This window comes from Mytilus trossulus, chromosome 2 (genome assembly GCF_036588685.1).
Source record: "Mytilus trossulus isolate FHL-02 chromosome 2, PNRI_Mtr1.1.1.hap1, whole genome shotgun sequence".
Classification (NCBI taxonomy): Eukaryota; Metazoa; Mollusca; class Bivalvia; order Mytilida; family Mytilidae; genus Mytilus; species Mytilus trossulus.
In genome coordinates this window covers 77,758,989-77,784,953 of record NC_086374.1, presented here as the reverse complement: position 1 = coordinate 77,784,953, position 25,965 = coordinate 77,758,989, and the positions used below count along the sequence as shown (strand labels likewise).

Genomic DNA, 25,965 nt, shown 5'->3' with positions numbered 1-25,965 from the left:
TCATCAAATCTGTTGTTTATTTTTAGGTATTATCTATATTTTTATAAATAATTTTCTTTACATCAGAAATGTTATTCATAAAAAAGCGTATGAGTTTAGTAATGACTAGTATATAATATCACGTTCGGACACGCAAGATAGAGATGCATATTATACACCTAATAGTTCAAAATGGAAAGTTATAAGTTATCGGCCGTGTATGTACTGATCAATACCCTAAGAAGTGAAACGATGCATGAATATACAAGCTCGACAGGAAATCGCTTGAATACCTGGACGTGTCACCCCCCTGCAATACCTTTGGGAGTAATACCTTTAGCCATGCAGGTGATCAGTGGAGTGAAGATCCTAATTTATTTGAATAAAGTTTATTACATAAAAGAATTATGAACTAATTAGATTTACGAAAACAATTCAAGTTTCACGGAACACTTATTTATGATTTGAAATTTTCACTTTTTAACTAATTCCAATATTATCATTGTTGTTAAAAATAACAGATCATGGTTATTAAAAATAAAAGATAAGAAAATTTTCTGTATCAACTTAGTTATAGTTAACTACTTGGATAAAACAACCGTACGATTGACAAGATATTGACACACAATTACGACTACATCGGGTTACTGTAGTTTTGGTCCTTAGACATATCTGGGGTGCAAATCGAAGAAGGTAACAAAATGGCCGACCGGAGAGAATTGATACTCTAAATTTAAAATCGATGGTGATCTCTTATCTAGCAGAATAAAACTTTAATATTCATGAATTTGAGCATTTTTATACGGAATGGACATAATATCAACTTTTGATTTTTTTGCGAAGTTTCCCTTTAAGTTTCATGAAATTTGGATAAGTCGTTCTCAAGTTACGGTGTGACATGTTTATGCCAGACAGACAGACGGACAGACGGACAGACAGACGGACACTGGACATTTGTATACCATAATACGTCCCTTCGAAATTTTGACGGGCATATAAAAACTAAGTACATGTTTAGATTCAGCATATCAAAGAATCCCAAGAATTCAATTTTTCATGAAATCAAACCAAGTTTAATTTTGGACCCTTTTGGTCCTACCAAAACTCCCAAAATCAATCCAAACCTTTCTTTTGTGGTCATAAACCTTGTGTCAAAATTTCATAGAATTATATTAACTTATACTAAAGTTATTGTGCAAAAACCAAGAAAAATGCTTATTTTGGGACCTGTTTTTGGCCTCTAATTCCTAAACTGTTGGAACTTAAACTCCCAAAATCAATCCCAACCTTCCTTTTATGGTCATAAACCTTGTGTTTAAATTTCATAGATTTCTAAATACTTTTACTTAAGTTAGAGTGCAAAAACAATTGTCTTCGGACGACGACAACAGACGACCACGACGTCAACGTGATACCAATATACGACCAAAAATTCATATAAAAATTGCTTACACTCTACAACTCAAGCTGCATACTAATATCATACCAATTCATAAAAGGCAAAACCACTTTGGAGAATATTTGATTGGAACTATGAGTATTGTAAAAGGAATTAGAATACATATTTTTGATTGTTTTACAACAGCTTACCATTTCCATTTCTTTGAACAGCCATTCTCTACCAACGAAAATAGGTTTGCCTTCAGGATGTGGTAACTCAAAGTTGATTGGATACAAGTGAAGCTGTGTTGGTTTGATTCTCAACATACGAGAGCCCCGACTGTCTTGATGATGACTAACAGCAGCTCGGGCTGATCTTCTCATTGGTGACTGTCTTTTACCAAACAATCCTAGATCTTCAATCTGACCTGGCTGTGAGGCTATACGAATAAATAAATTTGACTTGTATTGAATTTATTCAACTTTAGTTCATCTTTATGTTGCTTTAATTTACAATCATATCTTATCATATTGCAAAATATAAATTAAAATTCAATCAAAAATTTGTTTATCTTAAAACTTTATCCTTGTTTTCAAAATTCCAATAGGGAACATACTTTATATAATTGCACCAATAAACCAATATTTTGAGACGTTTCGGCCATTGGCCTTCTTCAGTGATTGAAAAAGGAAATACAAATGTAATGTCAGCCTTGTAGTTGAGAGGAAAAATAAGGAACTGAAGAAGGCCAATGTCCGAAACGTCTCAAAAGATTGGTTTATTGATACAATTATATTTAAACTTTCTCCTAACCATTTTGTTTTATATAATAAAATGGAAATCACAATAAGAACATGCCTATTGGTTCATTATTTTGTACACAAATGAGGCTGATATTTTCTCGTTTAAATTGTTTTACAAGTCATTTCTGGGCCTTTTATAACTGACTATTCAGTATCTGTTTGGCTCATTGTTGAAGGCCAAATAGTGACCTTTAGTTGTTAATTTCTGTATCATTTGGTCTCTTTTGAAGAGTTGTCTCATTTTTTTTTTACATCTACAGCCAATAAAAATCTAAATTCATGAATCAAAGAAATTCCATTGTAATAGAATGGCAAACAGGAAATGATTATGTTTCCAGTATTATCTTAAGCATGCAAGTAAATCTGCTTAGTTACTAGGCATCATAGCCAAGACCTGTTCCCTCTTTGATGTCTTTATCTATGTTGTTGGGTTACTGTTTGATTGACAGCTACCCCACATCTCCTTTGATTCATATTAAAATGGTCAAGAATAAGAAAGGTTAAAGAATTATATCACTAACTAGTAATTGAGTGTGGTCTCTGTGTAGTTGACTGTGGACTGATTCCATGACTAGAACTATTAGACATCAGGGAATTAACACTGTCTGCACTAGGATCCCGATTGGAGGGGAAAAGAGATCCACATCCCATATGTATTCCTGATGAGGCTCTTTCACTGCCAGATGAAGCTGAAAAATAAGCATGTAAGAATTGTTTTGTGTCATAACATAATACACGATATCTCATCTTTATATGAAGGAATGTATTTCTAACGAAATCATGAGCAAATTCAACAGGTCAAAAGGTATTATTCTGATCTCAAACCGTTAGAACAACATGCTACAGAGAATAGTTTATGGATTTTAGTTGGTTTTCTGCACTCTGGATGTGGTTTTAGTATGATATAGCTCATTCTGCATTGTCTTCTGTGATTCCTGTACATTTATATACAGATAGAACAGCATGGTTTAGTTATAAGATTGATCACAGGTCTATAAAATATAAAACCTTTTTAACTATATATTACCTAATTGGTATTTGAATTTTGTTTTGAAGTTTTGAATTCCTTTGAATCTTATACTACAATATACAGTTGATATAAAAAAAAAAAGAAGATGTGGTATGATTGCCAACCTTCCACAAGTAAACCTTTTTGGTGAATGGGGACAGGGAACAAACAAAAAACATTTACATTTTGTCATGCAGCTGATATATATAACAATGTCAATGCAAATCTTCTGTTTATGGTTGTATAACTAGCCATAATTTCCTCTCCATTAGGCAATTTTCCACTCAACAACAGCAAGCTTGACAATGTATCATTACACATTGTGACATGGCTGATATGCTTGCTCATGTATCAAAGCCGTGAAAAAAGAATTAGGGATTGACTGAGCAGGGTGACACAGGCCTTGGGGTAAGGCTGATGATGTTCAATTCCTTACAAACCTGTCAAAGTAGATAATGGACTTGAATCTGAAATCCCCCTATCTGGTGTAGCATCAAAGCTGCCTAATGAAGACACACTGGTAAATGTCTCTTCAGTCTGGTTCCCTGATTGACAGATTGGTGTCAACTGGTCCTGTTCACTACTAGGTACTCTTTCTCCTAGTAACAAGCCTAGTCTCATCATCAGATCATTTTGAGCAACATCTGGTGGTGGAGGAGGGGGACTATGTTTCCCAGCTAAAGAAAAATGTATTCTTTTTTAGTCTACCAACAATTACTAAGTTTTTTTTACACCCTCAGTATTGATAAATAAGGATAAAAATATGTGCTTGTCATAATTAATGCCCCCTTCATGACTTTATACAAGAAAAATGACCTTTTGTATTGATAATTTTTCCTGATACCAAGTTGAAACAAAAAAACTACCCCTACTTCATATTTTTAGCTTTCCCATCCCTTCATTTAAATCAATAGAATAAATATTCTCTAATAGTAAGTGTATATTGTTGTTTAATGAATGATGACACTGGTTTTGAACACCACACAGAATGGTTAAAATTCAGGATATAATGAAGTAGTTATTCGGTTATAACTGGTACTGATTCTTGATTTCAGCCACTACAACATAGGTGTCAACTCTCCAGCTCTTCACATGACCCTCTCAATATTTTCCAGAAATTTACAGAAGTTCTAAATCTGTACCTGTTTTATAAGCAGGAATTTATATCACCAGCAATCTTGAAATTATCACTTGCTTTTTTCTGAATGATACATGTAAGTTGTTCACATTCAAGTGAGTACATCTCATATTTTTCAGTCATTTTTTTAAAAAATTTTATCATCCATAAGGAAACAAGTCCTTTCAAGATCAGAGGAGACATTTAAAAAGAAAATAAGAAAGTTTTTTTTAGGCTTAAATTATCTAAATTCTGATTTATATTTATAAGTTGTGGTTTACTTTAGACCTAAAATAATTCTATTCAGAGTACATTTGTACATGTAAATTTTGATTTTGCTAGGAGCAATGACTGAAAACATGACTGGTAAAAGTAGATCACAATGTATATATCTTAAATTAAAGTAACTACATGTCAACAAATAAAGAAGGTTAAGTGATGGGGAAACTCACATCATTTTACAATGAGGTAAAAAGGGAGACAATAAAACAGGAAAATTCGGTGAAGGTTTTGTAAGGAAATGTTGTGTCAAGACAATCAGTATATTTGTTGTGATTCTTTGACATTTATCTGATATATCTATGTTGTTTTTTTTGTATTGCACCTTTTAAGATATATAAAGATCGGTTTTAAGATGACCTGTATGGTAATTTTAGATATAAAGCATGAAATACATGTAGTTCCCTTGAGAACTTGTAATACTTCTGAACTAAGAAACTTGGACCAAGGGGTTAGGTCATTGAAGTTATCTTTCACAAAATACATTCATGTCCTTTTTCTTTCTTTCAACTAATCAAAAAGATTTTGTTTTATATCACAATGCAAAATCTCTGTGTTAATCAACATATTGAACAAAAAAGAGTCTGCATTATCTAAACTAAGTTAATGACAGATTTCTCTGATCCAAAATTTAATGTGAACATAATATTTATTTCTCTGACCCAAAATTTAATGTGAACATAATATTTAACTTAAATGAACTATTCAGAGGTAGTTGTCTGTTTATGTAATTCATAAGTGTTTCTCGTTTCATGTTTTTTATATAGATTAGACAGTTGGTTTTCCGGTTTGAATGGTTTTACACTAGTAATTTTGGGGGCTCTTTATAGCTTGCTGTTCGGTGTGAGCCTAGGCTCTGTGTTGAAGACCATACCTTGACCTAAAATGGTTTACTTTTATTAATTATGACTTGGATGGAGAGTTGTCTCATTGACACTCATACCACATCTTCCTATATCTATTTATCAGCAAATTGTATACTGTTGTTTTTTTGTAATACCTACCATGGGGTGCATGCAAGTTTAGTCCCAACTGATCTAACTTGGAAAGCTCATCAAGGTCGTCATTCGTTGTCATGGTGATACTGTTGCCACTGAGGTCAGGAGAGCCAATTGCAGAGTCACTACTATAATATTTGGCATGTTTATAATCTACCGTGTAATTTTTTGGAGGTGGTGGTATTGGTGGTGTTGGACTTGCACATATTGGCTGGAAAAATCTTGGTTTAGTTGGTGTGACTGGAAGATTAGTTGATGGCTGCTGTTGTTGATTGCCTGCAAAATAAAAGTCAAGAACTTTATTTATACTACTAGCAATCAACAGTTTTGTTACAAATACATTCCCTATTAACACTGGACTCTCAAAATAGATTTTTTTTAACAATGATTAAACAGGACATCCAAAAGATAAACTCAAATGAACAATTGACACAGATATATCCCTTCTCCTTGTTATTGTGATAGTATGATGCAAATGCTGAATTTAAGATTGCAATTCCTTCCTTCATATTAAAAAGAGTAAGTTCAATATGGACGATATTTGGACCTGATCAATGTCTCAAGAAAAAAATGTTTTAAGTTGATGAAAAGACATGTAGCAAAGTAATATAGGACTAGTTTTATTAAAGTTTTATTTCATTTTTGCTATTAAAATTTACAAATTTAGGTTTAGGCTTAGCTTACAGTGGAGATATCAACAAACTAAACATTCAGATTATGTAAAATGTTATAACAAAAATCATGTTAACAGATTTAATTTGTCTAAACATACACTCTACGGTTCCTGTTTAAAAGATCAATTGGAATTGAAGTATGTTCATTGAATTTCATGAAAAATCAATATGAATGCTGTTTGTAAGGTTATAAATAAAAGTATGTAAATTCAACACAAGAGTGCACACACTGAAATGTCTCGCCTTCTTTACTAATCATTGATATTATGTTGATAGTCCTAATAATAAAGCTATATTACAACTGTCACATAAACTTAACATGAACCAAGAAAACTAAACATTGGCCTTTGAACCATGAAAATGAGGTCAATGTCAGAAGAACCATGCCAGGTAGACATGTACAGCTAACAATTATTCCATACAACAAATAAAATAAATTGAATTATTGCTTATAGTTTAAGAAAAACAGACCAAAACACAAAAGCTTAACACTGAGCAATGAACCGTAAATAATGAAGTCAAGGTCAAATAAAACCTGCGCGACTGACATGTAGATCATGAAATATTTCTATACACCAAATATAGTTGACCTATTGCTATAGTATTAGAAAACTAGAGGCTCTAAAGAGCCTGTGTCGCTCACCTTGGTCTATGTGAATATTAAACAAAGGAAGCAGATTGAAAATTGACTACAAAGGTCAATAACTCCTACAGGGGTCAATTGACCATTTCGTTCATGTTGACTTATTTGTAGATCTTACTTTGCTGAAAATTATTGCTGTTTATAGTTTACCTATATCTATAATAATATTCAATATAATAACCAAAAACAGCAAAATGTCCTTAAAATTACCAATTCAGGGGCCGCAACCCAAAAACAGGGTGTCCAATTCATCAGAAAATTTCAGGGCAGATAGATCTTGACCTGATTAACAATTTTACTTCATGTCAGATTTTCTCTAAATTATTTGGTTTTTGAGTTATAAGCCAAAAACTGCATTTTACCCCTATGTTCTATTTTTAGCCTTGGTGGCCATCTTGGTTTGATGGCCAGGTCACCGGACACATTTTTTAAACAAGAAACCCCAAAGATGATTGTGGCCAAGTTTGGATCAATTTGGCACAGCAGTTTCAGAGAAGAAGATTTTAGTAAAAGATATATAAAATTTACGAAAAATGGTTAAAAATTGACTTTAAAGGGCAATAACTCCTAAAGAGGTCAACTGACCATTTTGGTCATGTTGACTTATTTGTAACTCTGACCTTGCTGAACATTATTGCTGTTTACAGTTTACCTATATCTATAATAATATTCAATATAATAACCAAAAACAGCAAAATTTCCTTAAAATTAACAATTCAGGGGCTGCAACCCAAAAACAGGTTGTCCAATTCATCTGAAAATTTCAGGGCAGATAGATCTTCACCTGATTAACAATTTTATCCAATGTCAGATTTGCTCTAAATGCTTTGGTTTTTGAGTTATAAGCCAAAAACTGCATTTTACCCCTATGTTCTATTTATAGCCATGGCGGTCATCTTGGTTAGTTGGCGGGGTCACTGGACACAATTTTTAAACTAGATACCCCAATGATGATTGTGGCCAAGTTTCAAATAATTTGGTCCAGCAGTTTCAGAGGAGAAGATTTTTCTAAAAGATTACTAAGATTTACGAAAAATGGTTAAAAATTGACTATAAAGGGCAATAACTCCTAAAGTGGTCAACTGATCATTTTGGTCATGTTGACTTATTTGTAGATCTTACTTTGCTGAACATTATTGCTTTTTTACAGTTTATCTCTATCTAAAATAATATTCAAGATAATAACCAAAAACAACAAAATTTCCTTAAAATTACCAATTCAGGGGCAGCAACCTAACAACGGAATGTCAGATTCATCTGAAAATTTCAGAGCAGATAGATCTTAACCTGATTAACAATATTACCCCATGTCAGATTTGCCCTAAATGCTTTGGTTTTTGAGTTATAGGCCAAAAACTGCATTTTACCCCTATGTTCTATTTATAGCCATGGCGGCCATCTTGGTTAGTTGGCGGGGTCACCGGACACAATTTTTAAACTAGATACCCCAATGATGATTGTGGCCAAGTTTGGTTAAATTTGGCCTAGTAGTTTCAGAGGAGAAGATTTTTATAAAAGTTAACGCCGGACGCAGGACGACAACGGACGACGACGCCGACGCCGGACGCCAAGTGATGAGAAAAGCTCACTTGGCCCTTCGGGCCAGGTGAGCTAAAAAGGTCAAAACTCAAAAAGTTAACTTTGACCACTGAACCATGAAAATGAGGTCAAGGTCATATGACACCTGCCAGGTAGACCTGTATACCTTACAACCATTTCATACACAAAATATAGAAGACCTATTGCATACAGTATAAGAAAAACAGACCAAAACACAAAAACTTAACTATAATCACTGAACCATGAAAATGAGGTCAAGGTCAGATGACACCTGCCAGTTGGACATGTACACCTTACAGTGCTTCCATACACCAAATATACTAGACCTATTGCTTATAGTATCTCAGATATGGACTTGACCACCAAAACTTAACCTTGTTCACTGATCCATGAAATCAGGTCGAGGTCAACTGAAAACTGTCTGACGGGCAAGAGGACCTTGCAAGGTACGCATGTACTAAATATAGTTATCCTATTACTTATAATAAGAGAGAATTTAACATTACAAAAAATCTTAACCTTTTTTTCAAGTAGTCACTGAACCATGAAAATGAGGACATGTGACTGACGGAAACTTCGTAACATGAGGCATCCATACACAAAGTATGAAGCATCCAGGTCTTCTACCTTCTAAAATATAAAGCTTTTAAGAAGTGAGCTAACACCGCCGTAGCCGCCACCGCCGAATCACTGTCCCTATGTCGAGCTTGTGGCAGGCTCGACAAAAATGATATTTCCTATCTAGTCATTGAATTAGCTACGATTCATTTGGACTAATTAAGAATTATGGCTAGAAATAGGGACCATTTTAGGTCCTTATCAAACCTACTCCTTTGAAAAAACATTGGTTAAATGGTTCATAGTGATTGCACAGAAACTGTTGGTAGCTTATACTTCGCCAATTCAAGAACTGATTTTTTTCTTTGCAAAACTCATCTCAAAATTGTCCTTGTGGGTCAGCATTCTAGTATTTTTCCTATTTAGTATACTAGTATATATATTGCAGTGGACAGCTTAAAGTGGAAAGTGTAATGCAATCACTGAATAAAAGAACAGAGTTCAAATTTTAAGGACAATAACATAAAATTAAAGTTCCTTAAAACTTCTATAAATATCTTAGGGAAATGAAGGCTTGAGAGTAAATGCAATTCTAGTATGTCCTTTATAATGAATTTGGAAAGGGGAATAACTCAAAACAACTGAAACTAATTCAATGTAGATTTTTAAATTCCACAATATGAAACTATCCCAAACTTTAACTTCTGTCACTGGTAAAACTCTGGTAAGTTGTTACTCTAAATTAATTATCTACACAATATTTATATACTGACATAGTAAACAGTTATATTTAGATTTAAACTACCTAACATTCCAAAAATTTCACCTATTTAAGGTTAACTTGTACATACATTAAAATAAAACTAATGGAGCAAACCCATATCTCAGAGTTGTATTATTTTTTAAAGTGCCAATGCTGCAAACCAAATAATCTGTATACAGTATACCATATGGCCAGGTCAAATACAACATTTAAGAAATAAATGTTCTTATTGAATTTTTATAATTTTTAGGTATGACACAGGCCATGCATACTTATGAGTCATTAAATCAATTCTTTTAATGTTTCAAGGTCTCTTTTTAAAAAAAACATGTTAATGAACCCTTGTAATTAAAACATATTAAAATACATATAAAATAGTTATGTAAATATCGGTACATTGTATATCCTTTCAATTTCTTATTTTACAGACTTACCTTACCTTACTTATATTCAAGTTCCTTTCTACTAATTTTAATAAAAAAATCCAAGAAATACATCCATTATTAATTCACTTATTTGTCTGATTATTACATGAATAAAATCCTCTTCATGTCTAATCCATGTTCAAATGAAGTGTGCTAATCAAAATCCATTCAAAATACACAATTTCCAATAATAACTGCAGATTTACTTCATTTTGGCATATTCTTAATTTTAAAGGTAATTTCTATCTATCAAAGAAGGAAAAGAACATAAAATCATAAACAAATACAATTTGGCAGCAATCAAAACTCCAGCAAATCTATCAATTTATTGATCTCAAAAAGGAAATAGTGGAAAAATATCTGGTTCCTTATCTTCATTCTTCAAATAACACTCGAAATAACATGCATGGCCATTATTTCTTCCTTATAAAAAAGATGGCTGCAATCCCAGTATAAACAACTGTCTAGAAGATACAAGAACATCACATGATCTGTTGCATTAAGTATAAAATTGAGAATGGAAATAGGGAATGTGTCAAAGAGACAAAAACCCGACCATAGAACAGGCAACATGTATTCCTCTCCATACTGAGGAATCATGATCTTTTGTTATTTTGCAACATGATAAATTTAGCTTGATTTTCTATTCATATTAGAATTACCTTACAATTGTTTTATTTTCATCCAGAAATCACAGGCACGAAGGGACTAACCCCTCTTTCTATATATCATTTTTGTTTCAGTAAATATTTCTTAATATTTCAACTTTAAAGTGTTCTTGCTCAATTACAGTAGCTTTTATATAATGAATAATTTAAAAAATTCAATGATGTGCTGGTTAAAAAAGTAAAAAACACAATTATAACTTTCATTGTTGAAAAATCCTCTTGATCTTTACAACATTCACAAAGGAACAAAAATCCCAATTCTGAATAACATATATTTCTTCATTGAATGATTACATCCATAATTTATACTTATATAATTTTATAAACAGATTTATTTCAATTTTGAAATGACAGTATTACAAATTAATAAATTGTAGTGTTTAAACCTTTATAAACCCAATATTTGGTTTGGCCTAGCTTGATTCAACATTTATCCTACCAACGTTACACGAAGTGACACAATCTCAATACATTTATTTTTTGCTCAATGGCTGATGACTCATTCTTTTGTAATAATTTTTTTTTCACGATTTAATTTTCATTCATGCCTTTGACAATATCTTATTTTATCATTGATCAACTACAAATAGTAAACTTAAAGCATTTAAGCACTTAATACCTCACAATTTAAACAATAAATTTTCACCTACACCAAAATATAGATTTTATTGTCAACAAGAAAATACATGAATCCATGATTAAGTAAACAAAGTGATTCATTTTCAAGAAGGACTAGAACTGTATTCAATTCACAAGATTTAACATATCTGGAAATGAAAGAGTTGATTTTTCTAGTTCTAATGTCAATTTTTTACTCATAACATCTTCAATGCATTTATCAATAATTATATCCTATTAAATTTTTTTAATAAGGAGTACAAATTATAGCTAATTTCCCACGTGCAGAATTCTAATGAATTTTGAAATGCCTTATAAAAAATTATTCATTTCTATCTCTTTTGACCATACAAGTTTCCACCTCCATGTTTTATTCTAGTTGCCTCAGTCATTATTGGTTCCTGAATACCTAAAGGAGTAGGTTCAGTAAGACCTCTTTTTGGCCCCAAAATATAGTAGTTTTAGAAAATTGTGAACATGTAATCTTTAAGCTATATTTTGGAATGTAAAATGCTTCTGCCACATAAATATGAGCTGTTTTTGACAATACAATGCACAAATATTGCATTCTAGCATCATTAAGTCATATTAAATTACTGAAATCTTCAAAATTTTACCATTTAGGTTAATTTTTAGACGATTTCATGTTCATTCATAATATTGAAATATAAGTTGTATTTGATGATAATACAAAACATATATAAAGGTTGAGGATAAACACGAATGTGGCCACTTTCATTTTGACAAAAACCGTCTGAAAAGTGACATTTTTTGGCATATTTGATAGATTTTTCATATTTAAGCTTGAATCAGAGCGTTTTTAATGACTAAATCAGTAAAAATCTTTATCATAAACTAAACGAATCAATTGAAATAGACACTTGAGTGTTTAAAAAGTGTCCCAAAACTTTTTTTTAGATGAACCTGAAATTTGAGGCCAAAATCGTCCCTTACCGGACCTACTCCTTTATCATTTATATTTGCACTTTGTTACTGTCTTATTGGGATTTATCCCACTTAGCATGAGAATATAGTGCATTTCTTTCAGGCAAAAACCACAAATTAAAAAAAATGGCTTTTGCTCTTTCTATAAAAAGATTTTCACATTGTAAACTACTTTTGGGACAAATTATATCAAAATTATAGAGAAGTCTATTGACTCTAACTCATAATGTGGACAAGTTTATGTTAAGGGGGTCTGTATTTCAGTTTGACAGCTTTAACCATAATATTTTTTTACATTTTCAAAGTTCAAACTGGACCTACTTTACCTAAAAATTCATGCCCCAAATTGTTTTTACATGCAATTTCATCCCCCTTCTTACATTTATATATAAAATATCAAGAAATGCAAGGTTCGTGTACAATTTGTAAGTTATTTAATACTGTCCACACTGACTTAGTGGACTCTATGTGTAGACAATGAAAATGAAAGGATTATAACTGTGTCCCGGGACCACTATGCAAAACTGTTTACCCTACATATCATAAATTCATATTGAGTATACCATAATGAACTCTGATCTTATAGAGTTCAATATGGTAAATTTGGAAAAAATAAATTAAAGACAGTTTTTTTAGTAGGAATTTTGATTTCATGAAATAATATCAATCAGCCACTTACATATACAATGATATACATATATTTTAAAGAATTACAAATTTCTGTTTGAACATTGACTAGTGTTTGTCACTATACAGTAAATTAAATATCCAAAATTGTCAACCCTAAAACATTATTTCACTTTGGGCTATGAAATTAACCTTTTAGTGATGACAATTTTGAATATTCACCATTTTAAATAGATATAGGAAGATGTGGTGTGAGTGCCAATGAGACAACTCTCCATCCAAATAACAATTTAAAAATTAAACCATTATAGGTTAAAGTACGGCCTTCAACAAGGAGCCTTGGCTCACACCGAACAACAAGCTATAAAGGGCCCCAAAATTACTAGTGTAAAACTCTTAAAGGCCATAAGTGTATAATATTTTTTTAATAAATCAATATTCACTTAAAAATAGAAAGCAAAATCTGTTTACTTTTGTGAAATTATCACAAGTTTTATTTTATCATAAAAATCTTTCTCAATCCATTAAGTAGGGGACAATTTTTAATATAAAATTGTCATATATATAGTTTTTTTAACACATATCCCCTGTAGATAATGAGTACACTTGCATAGTGAAGTTATCAATTTAATATGCCCACTCCCCCATCCCCCTGTAGAGTTATATGAGTTTCAGATCTATGCTGAGACTATATCAAATATACATCCAAGATAGACAGATATAAGAAGATGTGGTATGAGTGCCAATAGAGTTCACTTCAAAGCCATTTCTGATTTAAATAGATATGTTCCAAATTAACCATGAATATACAAAGGAATAATATGATTTATCATCAGTTATTTGTAATTGTTCATGTTTTCCTCTACAAGATTGAATTCCAATGTTATAAAAATTGTAATGTCCTGTGGGAAAACATGAATGGGATATCCACTATTAGTTTATAAAATTTATTACAGGATGTTCAAGGTTAAAAACTAGTCATATTTTTGTCATTCATGTTTTTTAACCCTAAAAAGTTATCAAATTATACAATTCAAACCCAACTTGCACATGTTGCAAAAATAAACACAATGGATATTTACTGAAACACTTTTCATTTTTTTTTTAATTCATTCCTGATTTTAATGAACTTTTGATCAATTAATATGATTGGTGACATGAAGGTCCAAACTTTGTAATGACAGAAAAACTCATTTATTCTGTGGAAAAAATAAACACCAAAGAAATGTTTTTTCAATCCAAAAGTTGTGAATACATTGCATTTTAAAAGCATTAGACACAAAAAAAACAATGTCATGTAAAAAGAAAAATCCACTGTACATTCCTTTTTAAATCAAATTATCTAAGTTATAATATCCTCCCATTTTATCAGGCAAAGTGTAAGTTCTATTAATCAAACTAGAGGCTCTAAAGAGCCTGTGTCGCTCACCTTGGTCTATGTGAATATTAAACAAAGGAAGCAGATGGATTCATGACGAAATAATGTTTTGGTGATGGTGATGTGTTTGTACATCTTACTTTACTGAACATGCTTGCTGCTTACAATTATCACTATCTATAATGAACTTGGCCCAATAGTTTCTATTGAAAATGTTACCGGTAGTAAAAATTTACAAATTTTATGAAAATAGATAAAAATTGACTATAAAGGACAATTACTCCTTATTGGGTCAATTGATCATTTTGGTCATGTTGACTTATTTGTAAATCTTACTTTGCTGAACATTATTGCTGTTTACAGTTTATCTCTATCTATAATAATATTCAAGATAATAACCGAAAACAGCAAAATTTCCTTAAAATTACCAATCCAGGGGCAGCAATCCAACAACGGGTTCTCTGATTCATCTGAAAATGTATGGGCAGATAGATCTTAACCTGTTAACAATTTTACTCCCTGTCAGATTTGCTCTAAATGCTTTGGTTTTTTAATTATAAGCCAAAAACTGTGTTTTATCCCTATCTTCAATTTTTAGCCATGGCAGCTATCTTGGTTGGTTTGGCGGGTCATGCCACACATTTTTTAAACTAGATACCCCAGAGATGATTGTGGCCAAGTTTGGTGTAATTTGAACCAGCAGTTTCAGAAGAGAAGATTTTTGTAAAAGATATATAAAATTAAGAAAAATGGTTAAAAACTGACTTTTAAGGGCAATAACTCCTAAAGGGGTCGACTGACAATTTTGGCCATGTTAACTTATTTGTAAATCCTACTTTGCTGAACATTATTGCTGTTTACAGTTTATCTCTACCTATAATAATATTCAAGATAATAATCAAAAACAGCAAAATTTCCATAAAATTACCAATTCAGGGGCAGCAACCCAACAACAGATTCTTTGATTCATCTGAAAATGTCAGGGCAGATAGATCTTGACCTGATAAACAGATTGACTCCCTGTCAGATTTGCTCTAAATGCTTTGGTTTGAGAGTTATCAGCCAAAAACTGTGTTTTACCATCATGTTCTATTTTTAGCCATGGCGGCCATCTTGGTTGGTTTGGCGAGTCACGCCACACATTTTTTAAACTAGATACCCCAGAGATGATTGTGGCCAAGTTTGGTGTAATTTGGCCCAGTAGTTTCAGAGGAGAAGATTTTTGTAAAAGTTAACGACGCCGGAAGACGCCGGACACCGGACGCCAAGTGATGAGAAAAGCTCACTTGGCCCTTCGGGCCAGGTGAGCTAAAAAGTATATAATGCATTTGTAAACAAAGTTGATATATATATCAAAAGATGAAATTATATTGTTTTCCTCATTTATATGAACGATCTCCAAAAATGTATTGCATTTCTGCATCATTTTGCTTATTTCCTTAAAATATGGACTGCTCATTTGCTAATATTTGCAACCCAAGATCATGAATGACCTCCATACTGATTGTATATTAAAGTGCCGTATATGTCTAAATGTTCAATTCTTTTAAATGGTTTTACTTCTTTCAAATAAATTTAGTAATCGATTTCAAAAACTCGATTTCAAAATTCCCTGTATTAAAAAAGATTACCCCACAGGTGAGTTTTGCATCCATAATCACACCTGAGGCGGTTTTATCCAGTAGCGAAGTCTGACGTCACATTCTGAACTTCCATTATTGCAAAAGAATATAAACAAACTTGTATTATCTACAAACAAGTTTCATCTACAACAATGCTGAAAGGAGATCGCAGCGGTTCAGGTAGAGGCAGTGGGAAGAGATGTGTAGCAGATAATTGTAATAGAAAACTTTTCGAAAGAAAAACTATATGAAATCTTAGTTCTGACATTTTTATAGCAATTCAAAATTACTAGCTATCACCTCTAGCATGACAATGACAATAACATTTCTATACAAACTGTTAAACTTATTTTCCACAACAACATTATTAAAAGTGGACTATAAACTTATAGGATTGCAAGTATGTTTTAATTTATCACCTAGCACTTTCACATTTTGACTGAACAGTTTGTTCAAATTTCTGACCAGTTGAACAGTTCGGTTTTATAAAACAAATTTCAATTTGGTTAGAATTTTGAATAAGCTGTAATAGTTGGATAGCAACACTAACAGTCAAGTCACAGTAATGACATTATTCTTTTGATTCCCTTCTATTCAGTGCTAGCTCCTATAGACCATGATGTAAGAGAATAAATGTTTTAGACAACTTGAATGCCTGTAATTGATATCAGCCTAGGAAATTCCAGTTCATTATGATATTTAATGGAATATTAAATGGTATAATAAAATACAGATAAAAAGTAGTGTGTCAAACAAATTAAGCTGGTTTAGTTCTGTCCTATTCAAAACACTATTGATTTTACTTCAAAAACAGAATTTGTCTTTAGTCCAATGTTTCATATAAACATGATGAATATGCAATGTAAATTCATTTAAAACAAATATAATATCAATAATCTAAGACTTTCCATTCACACTGTCTTTCCAACATTGCATGTACAACAATGAATCAAAATAAAGTCTTCTTTTTTTAAACAGTATAATTATAATTTAGTAAACTTCATATCCTACAAATCTGTTATGTAAAAAAAGGCACAGCAAAGGCATTCATATTCTAAACTTTTCATAAATTGTGTAGTAGGACTATTATTGTGCTTTTAACTTTAAAGTAATTAATTTCTTCAAATCACTGTAAATTCTAAATTTTTAGCAATACAGTTGGATTGGTTTCGAAAAACCCAAAACAACACTAGTTGCTTGCACTTGTCTAAGTCTAGGGAGGAAAGGGTTATACTCCTGTAAACAACACTAGTTGCTTGCACTTGTCTAAGTCTAGGGAGGAAAGGGTTATACTCCTGTAAACAACACTTGTTGCTTGCACTTGTCTAAGTCTAGGGAGGAAAGGGTTATACTCCTGTAAATCTTATGCTTTATTCATTCACTATCTTTGAGTTAATCTCAACTTATACATGTACTATCATGACTGTATAATGAGTCCATCTTCCTCACTAGCCACCTTCAGTACATTCATTGATTAATCAGCATTAGGCCACGTTTTTTTAATTTGTTGGTTTACCGATTTTTCCCATGAAAAAGTCGGGTTGGTCGGTTGGAAAAAAAAAGAAAAAAAATATCTTTCAAAACAGAAAAATATGCAAAATAAATATATATTTCACCACACTAACAAAATGTTTGTCTTATATGATGTTTTGTCATCATTTCTTAACATTTATTTCGATGAAATATTATTGATCAGTGAACATGAACATCGCATGACATCGTTAAATAACTTCCTGTAAAAAAGGGGGGGTGCACGGACAAAGACAAAAATTAAATCGTCATTTCACAAACAAGAAAAACAGATTCAGGTAGCTCTCAATCAATTCCAGGAAACTTGGTAAATAATGATCTTCAATCACAAAAACTGATAAAGAAAAAAATAAGTAAAAAAGTCGTACAAAAATAAGTTACAACACACGTGTTGAAAAACGACAATATAGGGTTAATCAGTTGTCATGCAATCCGGTTTTATCCCAATGATTTTTTTTTTATCATCTATGAAACGAGAAAATTTCAAATGATTTGTTAATATTCAGTACTTTAATTGATGTATTCCACCTGTCCCCATTTGGACAAGTCTTATTTCTTTGAGATGATGCATCTTACGGACTGATGACAAGTTAGGCAAACGAACTTATTTTGTTATTGGTTTTAAACACAGGTTTCGTTATTTGCGCAAAAGACATTTCAAGGTCAGTTATAATTGATTTGTCTATTTTTAGAAACGTAAATTGGAAGTTTCATTTTTCACAACAGAAAGCTGTTATCAACTTTGTTAATGATTAATGCATTTCATTTCATAAAAAAAGAAATTTTATATATTTTTCAGGGATAATGCATTGATCAGGGTCGGCGGGAATAAAAAAGCATGAAAAGTCAATTTTATTTTTATTCTGAAAATCGGCAAAATCGGGTCGGCGGATCCGTAAACCAACAAATATAAAAACCGTGGCCTTACATAGAAATATTAATAATAGCTGCACAACAAATCATTATGTAACTCTTATAAAGATGCATTTTTATGTTGTGAAATTGAATTTGAAGGTTAAAAGTGCAATATCATAAATATTTGACTGAAACATAGAAAATTTCTGGTAATACATTTAAAAATCAAATTTATGTACATGAGGGGTAGCTCTTTGTTCAGTTCTTTATTTTATAGACAGGCAACTTAGATATAAAACAAGAATGTGTCCTCAGTACAAGAATGCTCCACTCGCATTATCATTTTCTATGTTCAGTGGACCGTGAAATTGGGGTAAAATCTCTAATTTGGCATCAAAATTAGAAAGATCATATCATAGGCAACATGTGTACTTAGTTTGAAGTAGATTGGACTTCAACTTCATCAAAAACTACCTTGACCAAAAACTTTAACCTGAGGCGGGACAGCAGGACAAATGGACAGACGAACAAACGCACAGACCAGAAAACATAATGCCCCTCTACTATCGTAGGTGGGGCATAATAAAACATCCCTATTAATAACACTATTAGATTCACACAATGAATTGACACACAAGATACATACTTGTCTGGCATACATGTAGTTTGGGTGTTGTCTGGGTCACTGAATCCACTGGTCCCTGATGACTGCTGTATCTGTATGGTTGTGAAGTCTGCATCTTGGGTTTAAAATGTCCATTGGTTTTTAATTTTGGTCGCTGTGACGAGGAATCACTGCTTTGTAATAAATTATTTGCTTGGGTTCTATTAACAAAATCTGTGAAAAATTAAAAGGATTCATTAATGTTATTTGCTTTATTCTTTCACCTTTGACATTTGGAATATTAATGCATTGGGTGGTTTAACACTTTAAAATATATAGAATGAATTAGACTTTGAATTCTCTTATTGTGTAAGCCTGCATACAAATATTCAATAACCAGAGGCTGTCAGCATGGCAGCACACCAGATTTCCTGCAGAGCTTGAACCCTGAACAGTTGAACGAGTATGGACACTACATTTAAGCTTAAGCAGCTCTGAATTTGGACTGTAATTGAATATTTGAAACAGCATAAGTTTGTGACACAAAATGAATTTGGTCAAAGGATTTAAAATTTTGAAGTTAGACATTTTCCTATTATGTTCCAATATCCAAAATCTTAAGTACATTGTTAGAATCAACATATCAAAGAACCCCAAGAATTCAATTTTTGATTAAATTGAACAAAAGTTGAATTCAGACCCTTTAGACCTCAATAAGGTCCAATTTGAATAAGGAGCCCAAAATCTCTAAATACATGGTTCTGCATTTCAAAGAATCACATAAATTGAATTTTTGTTGAAACAAATAAAAGTTTAACTTTATCGATATACAATTGTACTTATTAATTTTCTGATCAAAGGGAAATAAATCAAACTAAATAAATGATATATTGATTGATTTTTGGTGTTATAAAGCCTCTGTTAAGTGCCACTTATGGGCTTTTTTGTTGCGGACATTTCTTATTGGTGGAGGAAGCTGGAGTGCACAGAGAAAACCAACAACTTTCAATCATTCCATACACTTATGCAGTGGACCTGTATGGCATATAAAGGAAACAATAGTATACTGCTGTTCGAAATTCATAAATTATAAATCGATAGAGAAAAAACAAATCTGGGGTTACAAAATAAAACTGAGGGAAACCTATCAAATAAAAGAGAACTACGACACAACAGAAACACAACACCAAAATGTAACACACACAGAAACGAACTATAATGTAACAATGGCCAATACAATGTTATATGAGAAATAGACCAAATAACATACACTAAACACTGCTTAATGAACCATGAGTTTGAGATTAAGGTCAGATGATTAAACCTACCTGTCTGACATGTTCACCAATTCATTTCATACACCAAATATAGTTGATATAATGCTAATAGTAAACAATATAAGGACTTGACATGTAACTTTAACCTTGATCACTGATCCATGAAATGAGGTTCATGTCAGGTGAACCCAACCTGATGGACATGTAGATGTTGCAAGGAACCAATTTACCAATTATAGTTATCCTATTACTCATTTTCTATGAACTTAAAAGATTATCATTGTCAACTTTAAGAAAACCAACGTTAACTTGGGATACCTTATCTGCTCTTACAACTGTATTGTATGCCCCTAAAATTTGGAACTTTCAGTAGTAATCAAAACTTACTTTTATCACAAAGAGGGCATGTGTCATGGTTAAACATGCACATGTAACAACGTTCATGTCCACAAGCATCAATTAATCTCCTTTTCTTTCCTTTGTCAAATGGCATGTGACATATGGGACAAACTCCACCTGTATCACTATCCATATTCAACTGATCAATTAGGCCCAAATCTGGAAAAATCAAAAAAGAAATAACAGTTTAAATGAATAAAGTATTCACTGTTTCTATAAATTAATATTTTGTCTAATATCTCACCAAATTCATCACTTAAATACCAAGGAAATGTGCTGTAGTTACTTTATAAAAATCCTTAAAAAAATCATTTTCAATGCATATCACAACAATAGAATTACTGTTTAATAAACCTACTATTGATGACAGGAAGTTGATGGTAGTCCTTTATCTTGTAACCTTGTTACCACAACATAACTGTCTGTATATATTTCACATAGTTTTACTTTCTTAACCACAACAATTAAGCCCTTACTTCCTAGGTTATAACTTTTGTCATACAAACAGTTTAAAATTGAATGGTATTCTTCCTTTCAGTTCATTATTCTGTCAATTGATTGATTTAAAACTGCCTACTAGAACTACTGAAGTTCAGTTTGATTATTTCCCAAACTGTTCATGTATAATTCAAGTATATTAAACCCGACCTGTGTCCATATTCACGTTTGAAAATTAATTGAGGCTAACTTGATTACAACATGTCTGATTTACACTTATAAATGTCAAGTACTACATGTATATATATCCAATTTACAGTCCAATACATGAAGTGCAAACTTTAAATTCTTCAGTTAAAAGTAAAGCACATGATACATGTAACAAGTGAACATATAAAAATAACATGAATACTAATTCATCTGATCATAAACTCTGTATAATAATAATGGTGATATTACACAAATATACATGTACATGTAACTCCACATATCAAAGCATGCAACATAAAATTAACATCTCACAGACCATAATGACCTATATCTTTAAAATCCTGATTAAATTCCTTTTGATGTAAGTATTGTTGATGTGCAAAAAGGTAGCTGGCACTTAACCATTAATACCCTCCATATCCTCTCCTAAATATTAATCCTTGAACAGTCAAATTTATTTCTAGTATTATGTACTATGTAAAACAAAAAGGGTGAATAAACAAACGTATGCATATGAATTAGTATAATATTTCTCTTTATTTAGAACAATTTTGTTCATGGATTCAACATTAAGCTATATGACCCCTTCAGTAGTTGTGTAAATTACAAAATTTTCAAACTGTAATAAACTATTATACATTCTATAGTATCAAAACAGCAAAAAAAATGAATAATAGAGATGGATAATTTTGTGCATGTATACCAAGCAGAATCTTCATGCAAAGCACTATCATTTATTGTTTCATTGCATTTAATATAAAAAGTGGATTTCGTGGCAAATAAAACCAAAATTGTTGTTGAAAAAAACTTTAAGAAAAAGATTTTTGTTATAAGATTTTAAACATAGATGTTTTTCTATGATGAGCTAGCTTTTAGTTTACTGAACCTTTAAATTAAAATTACCTTGTGCTGAGTCACTAAAATTGAGCCCACCAGAGAAGGTGTACTTGAATTAGTCCATATAACCAATAGCTTAATTTATAAACTTGTTTTAAGGAAATCATTGCTAGCACTACATGCAACAATCCTTTATCTATCAAGCAAGCACCAAATTGCCAAATAGGATAGTACAAGTGGAAAGGCCAGTGGCGGATCAAGAAATTTTCATAAGTGGGGGACCACTGACTGTCTAAGAGGGGGCCCACTATGGTCATGCTTCAGTGATTCCCTACATAATCAACCAAATTTTTCCCAGAAAAGAGGAGGGGGGCATAACTTCTCACTTGTGTCTGGGTTTACATCGATTATACTTTACTTTTCTGTCATTCTTTATATTACCATATATATGTCAATGTGGTATTAAATGATATATAAATTGTCCTATAATCAGGTCTCCTTATAAATTATCATGGTAAGTAATCAATTCTTGTTAAAAAACTTATTTATGTCAAAATTTGTGGGTTGTGGAATTGACCTCTATTTAGTTGATAGGACTTGTGTATACATATTAAAGCTACATGTAGTAAAGTTCCAGTATGAATTTATACATGTATATATAGGGTTCCCTAGAGGAAATGTAATTTTAGAGAGTGTCAAAAGAAAATGAAATATTTCATTTTAAAATTGATTTACTTGAATGAAAAAGTTGTAAGTTAAATCCTTGTGTTTGAACATGTCATGAAATTCTCAACAATGAAATACTTTAGAAATCCATGGAATTTTCTAAACTAATAAAGTTCAATCATATACTGTAGTTCATAATCTACTCTCATTATATTTGACACACATATATATATATATAGCAGTGCAGGCGATTTGGTGTCACGATATCACAGTAGCATGGGTTCGAATCCCGGCGAGGGAAGAACCAAAAATTTGCGAAAGCAAATTTACAGATCTAACATTGTTGGGTTGATGTTTAGACGAGTTGTATATATATATATATATACTTATGAATATAATTATTTTCTGTGACTGTATCTTACATTAATTTGTAGGATCCTTTACTATAGATAATTTAGCTGATCTGTAACAATAACATCTTCATGCCTTATATATCATGTACTGTAGTACGCCGCTAGATTAAAACTGACGTGGAAAGGTAACATATGGCCACCGAAAGCTCTTTTTTTGAGAGCCCAGGTGGTCGTGTGGTCTAGCGGGACGGCTGCAGTGCAGGCGATTTGGTGTCACGATATCACAGTAGCATGGGTTCGAATCCCGGCGAGGGAAGAACCAAAAATTTGCGAAAGCAAATTTACAGATCTAACATTGTTGGGTTGATGTTTAGACGAGTTGTATATATATATAGTCTAGCGGGACGGCTGCAGTGCAGGCGATTTGGTGTCACGATATCACAGTAGCATGGGTTCGAATCCCGGCGAGGGAAGAACCAAAAATTTGCGAAAGCAAATTTACAGATCTAACATTGTTGGGTTGATGTTTAGACGAGTTGTATATATATACAACTCGTCTAAACATCAACCCAACAATGTTAGATCTGTAAATTTGCTTTCGCAAATTTTTGGTTCTTCCCTCGCCGGGATTCGAACCCATGCTACTGTGATATCGTGACACCAAATCGCCTGCACTGCAGCCGTCCCGCTAGACCACACGACCACCTGGGCTCTCAAAAAAAGAGCTTTCGGTGGCCATATGTTACCTTTCCACGTCAGTTTTAATCTAGCGGCGTACTACAGTACATGATATATAAGGCATGAAGATGTTATTGTTACAGATCAGCTAAATTATCTATAGTAAAGGATCCTACAAATTAATGTAAGATACAGTCACAGAAAATAATTATATTCATAAGTACGTCTGAGTCAGTGACAACCCTACAACAGATGTATCCATCGGATCGCCATCAATGATGGTGATACATGGCTGTGTACATAATGTATATACAACTCGTCTAAACATCAACCCAACAATGTTAGATCTGTAAATTTGCTTTCGCAAATTTTTGGTTCTTCCCTCGCCGGGATTCGAACCCATGCTACTGTGATATCGTGACACCAAATCGCCTGCACTGCAGCCGTCCCGCTAGACCACACGACCACCTGGGCTCTCAAAAAAAGAGCTTTCGGTGGCCATATGTTACCTTTCCACGTCAGTTTTAATCTAGCGGCGTACTACAGTATATATATATATATATATACAACTCGTCTAAACATCAACCCATATATATATACAACTCGTCTAAACATCAACCCAACAATGTTAGATCTGTAAATTTGCTTTCGCAAATTTTTATATATATATATATATATAGACGAGTTGTATATACATTATGTACACAGCCATGTATCACCATCATTGATGGCGATCCGATGGATACATCTGTTGTAGGGTTGTCACTGACTCAGACGTACTTATGAATATAATTATTTTCTGTGACTGTATCTTACATTGATTTGTAGGATCCTTTACTATAGATAATTTAGCTGATCTGTAACAATAACATCTTCATGCCTTATATATCATGTACTGTAGTACGCCGCTAGATTAAAACTGACGTGGAAAGGTAACATATGGCCACCGAAAGCTCTTTTTTTGAGAGCCCAGGTGGTCGTGTGGTCTAGCGGGACGGCTGCAGTGCAGGAGATTTGGTGTCATGATATCACAGTAGCATGGGTTCGAATCCCGGCGAGGGAAGAACCAAAAATTTGCGAAAGCAAATTTACAGATCTAACATTGTTGGGTTGATGTTTAGACGAGTTGTATATATATATATATATATATAAGTACGTCTGAGTCAGTGACAACCCTACAACAGATGTATCCATCGGATCGCCATCAATGATGGTGATACATGGCTGTGTACATAATGTATATATATACAACTCGTCTAAACATCAACCCAACAATGTTAGACCTGTAAATTTGCTTTCGCAAATATTTGGTTCTTCCCTCGCCGGGATTCGAACCCATGCTACTGTGATATCGTGACACCAAATCGCCTGCACTGCAGCCGTCCCGCTAGACCACACGACCACCTGGGCTCTCAAAAGAAAGAGCTTTCGGTGGCCATATGTTACCTTTCCACGTCAGTTTTAATCTAGCGGCGTACTACAGTACATGATATATAAGGCATGAAGATGTTATTGTTACAGATCAGCTAAATTATCTATAGTAAAGGATCCTACAAATTAATGTAAGATACAGTCACAGAAAATAATGTCGTGTGGTCTAGCGGGACGGCTGCAGTGCAGGCGATTTGGTGTCACGATATCACAGTAGCATGGGTTGGAATCCCGGCGAGGGAAGAACCAAAAATTTGCGAAAGCAAATTTACAGGTCTAACATTGTTGGGTTGATGTTTAGACGAGTTGTATATATATATATATATATACATGTTATTATTTTAAACATACATTAGCTCTTATGTCTTATGACATATACAGTATACTCAATTCAAATTAATGTTTGACTTAATTCATTTTAAACATACATTAGCTCTTATGTCTTATGACATATACAGTATACTCAATTCAAATTAATGTTTGACTTAATTCATTTGTTTATTTTTGGCCAAACTGTAAGCATTTTTTCACAATAAGCACAATCTAGGGGCATGTGTCACGTATGTACTATTCATTATACATGTTCTACTGAAAAGGTGTTGCCACTTTAGATACAGATAACTCCAAGTTGAACATTTCA

The 25,965-nt window shown here is 32.5% G+C and overlaps 1 protein-coding gene across 2 annotated transcripts in view; it reads right to left on the bottom strand.

The window, feature by feature from the left end:
* LOC134708041 (protein TANC1-like) overlaps window positions 1–25,965 on the bottom strand; it is a 78,697-nt gene that overhangs the window by 21,932 nt on the left and 30,800 nt on the right. For both annotated transcript variants that reach the window (XM_063568293.1, XM_063568294.1), the window contains exons 3-8: window positions 20,701–20,871; window positions 19,079–19,270; window positions 5,573–5,842; window positions 3,613–3,849; window positions 2,685–2,852; window positions 1,570–1,799 (exon numbers count right to left, since the gene is read on the bottom strand). In XM_063568293.1, the coding sequence (XP_063424363.1) occupies window positions 1,570–1,799; window positions 2,685–2,852; window positions 3,613–3,849; window positions 5,573–5,842; window positions 19,079–19,270; window positions 20,701–20,871 (1,268 nt within the window). The remainder of the gene's footprint in view (window positions 1–1,569; window positions 1,800–2,684; window positions 2,853–3,612; window positions 3,850–5,572; window positions 5,843–19,078; window positions 19,271–20,700; window positions 20,872–25,965) is intronic.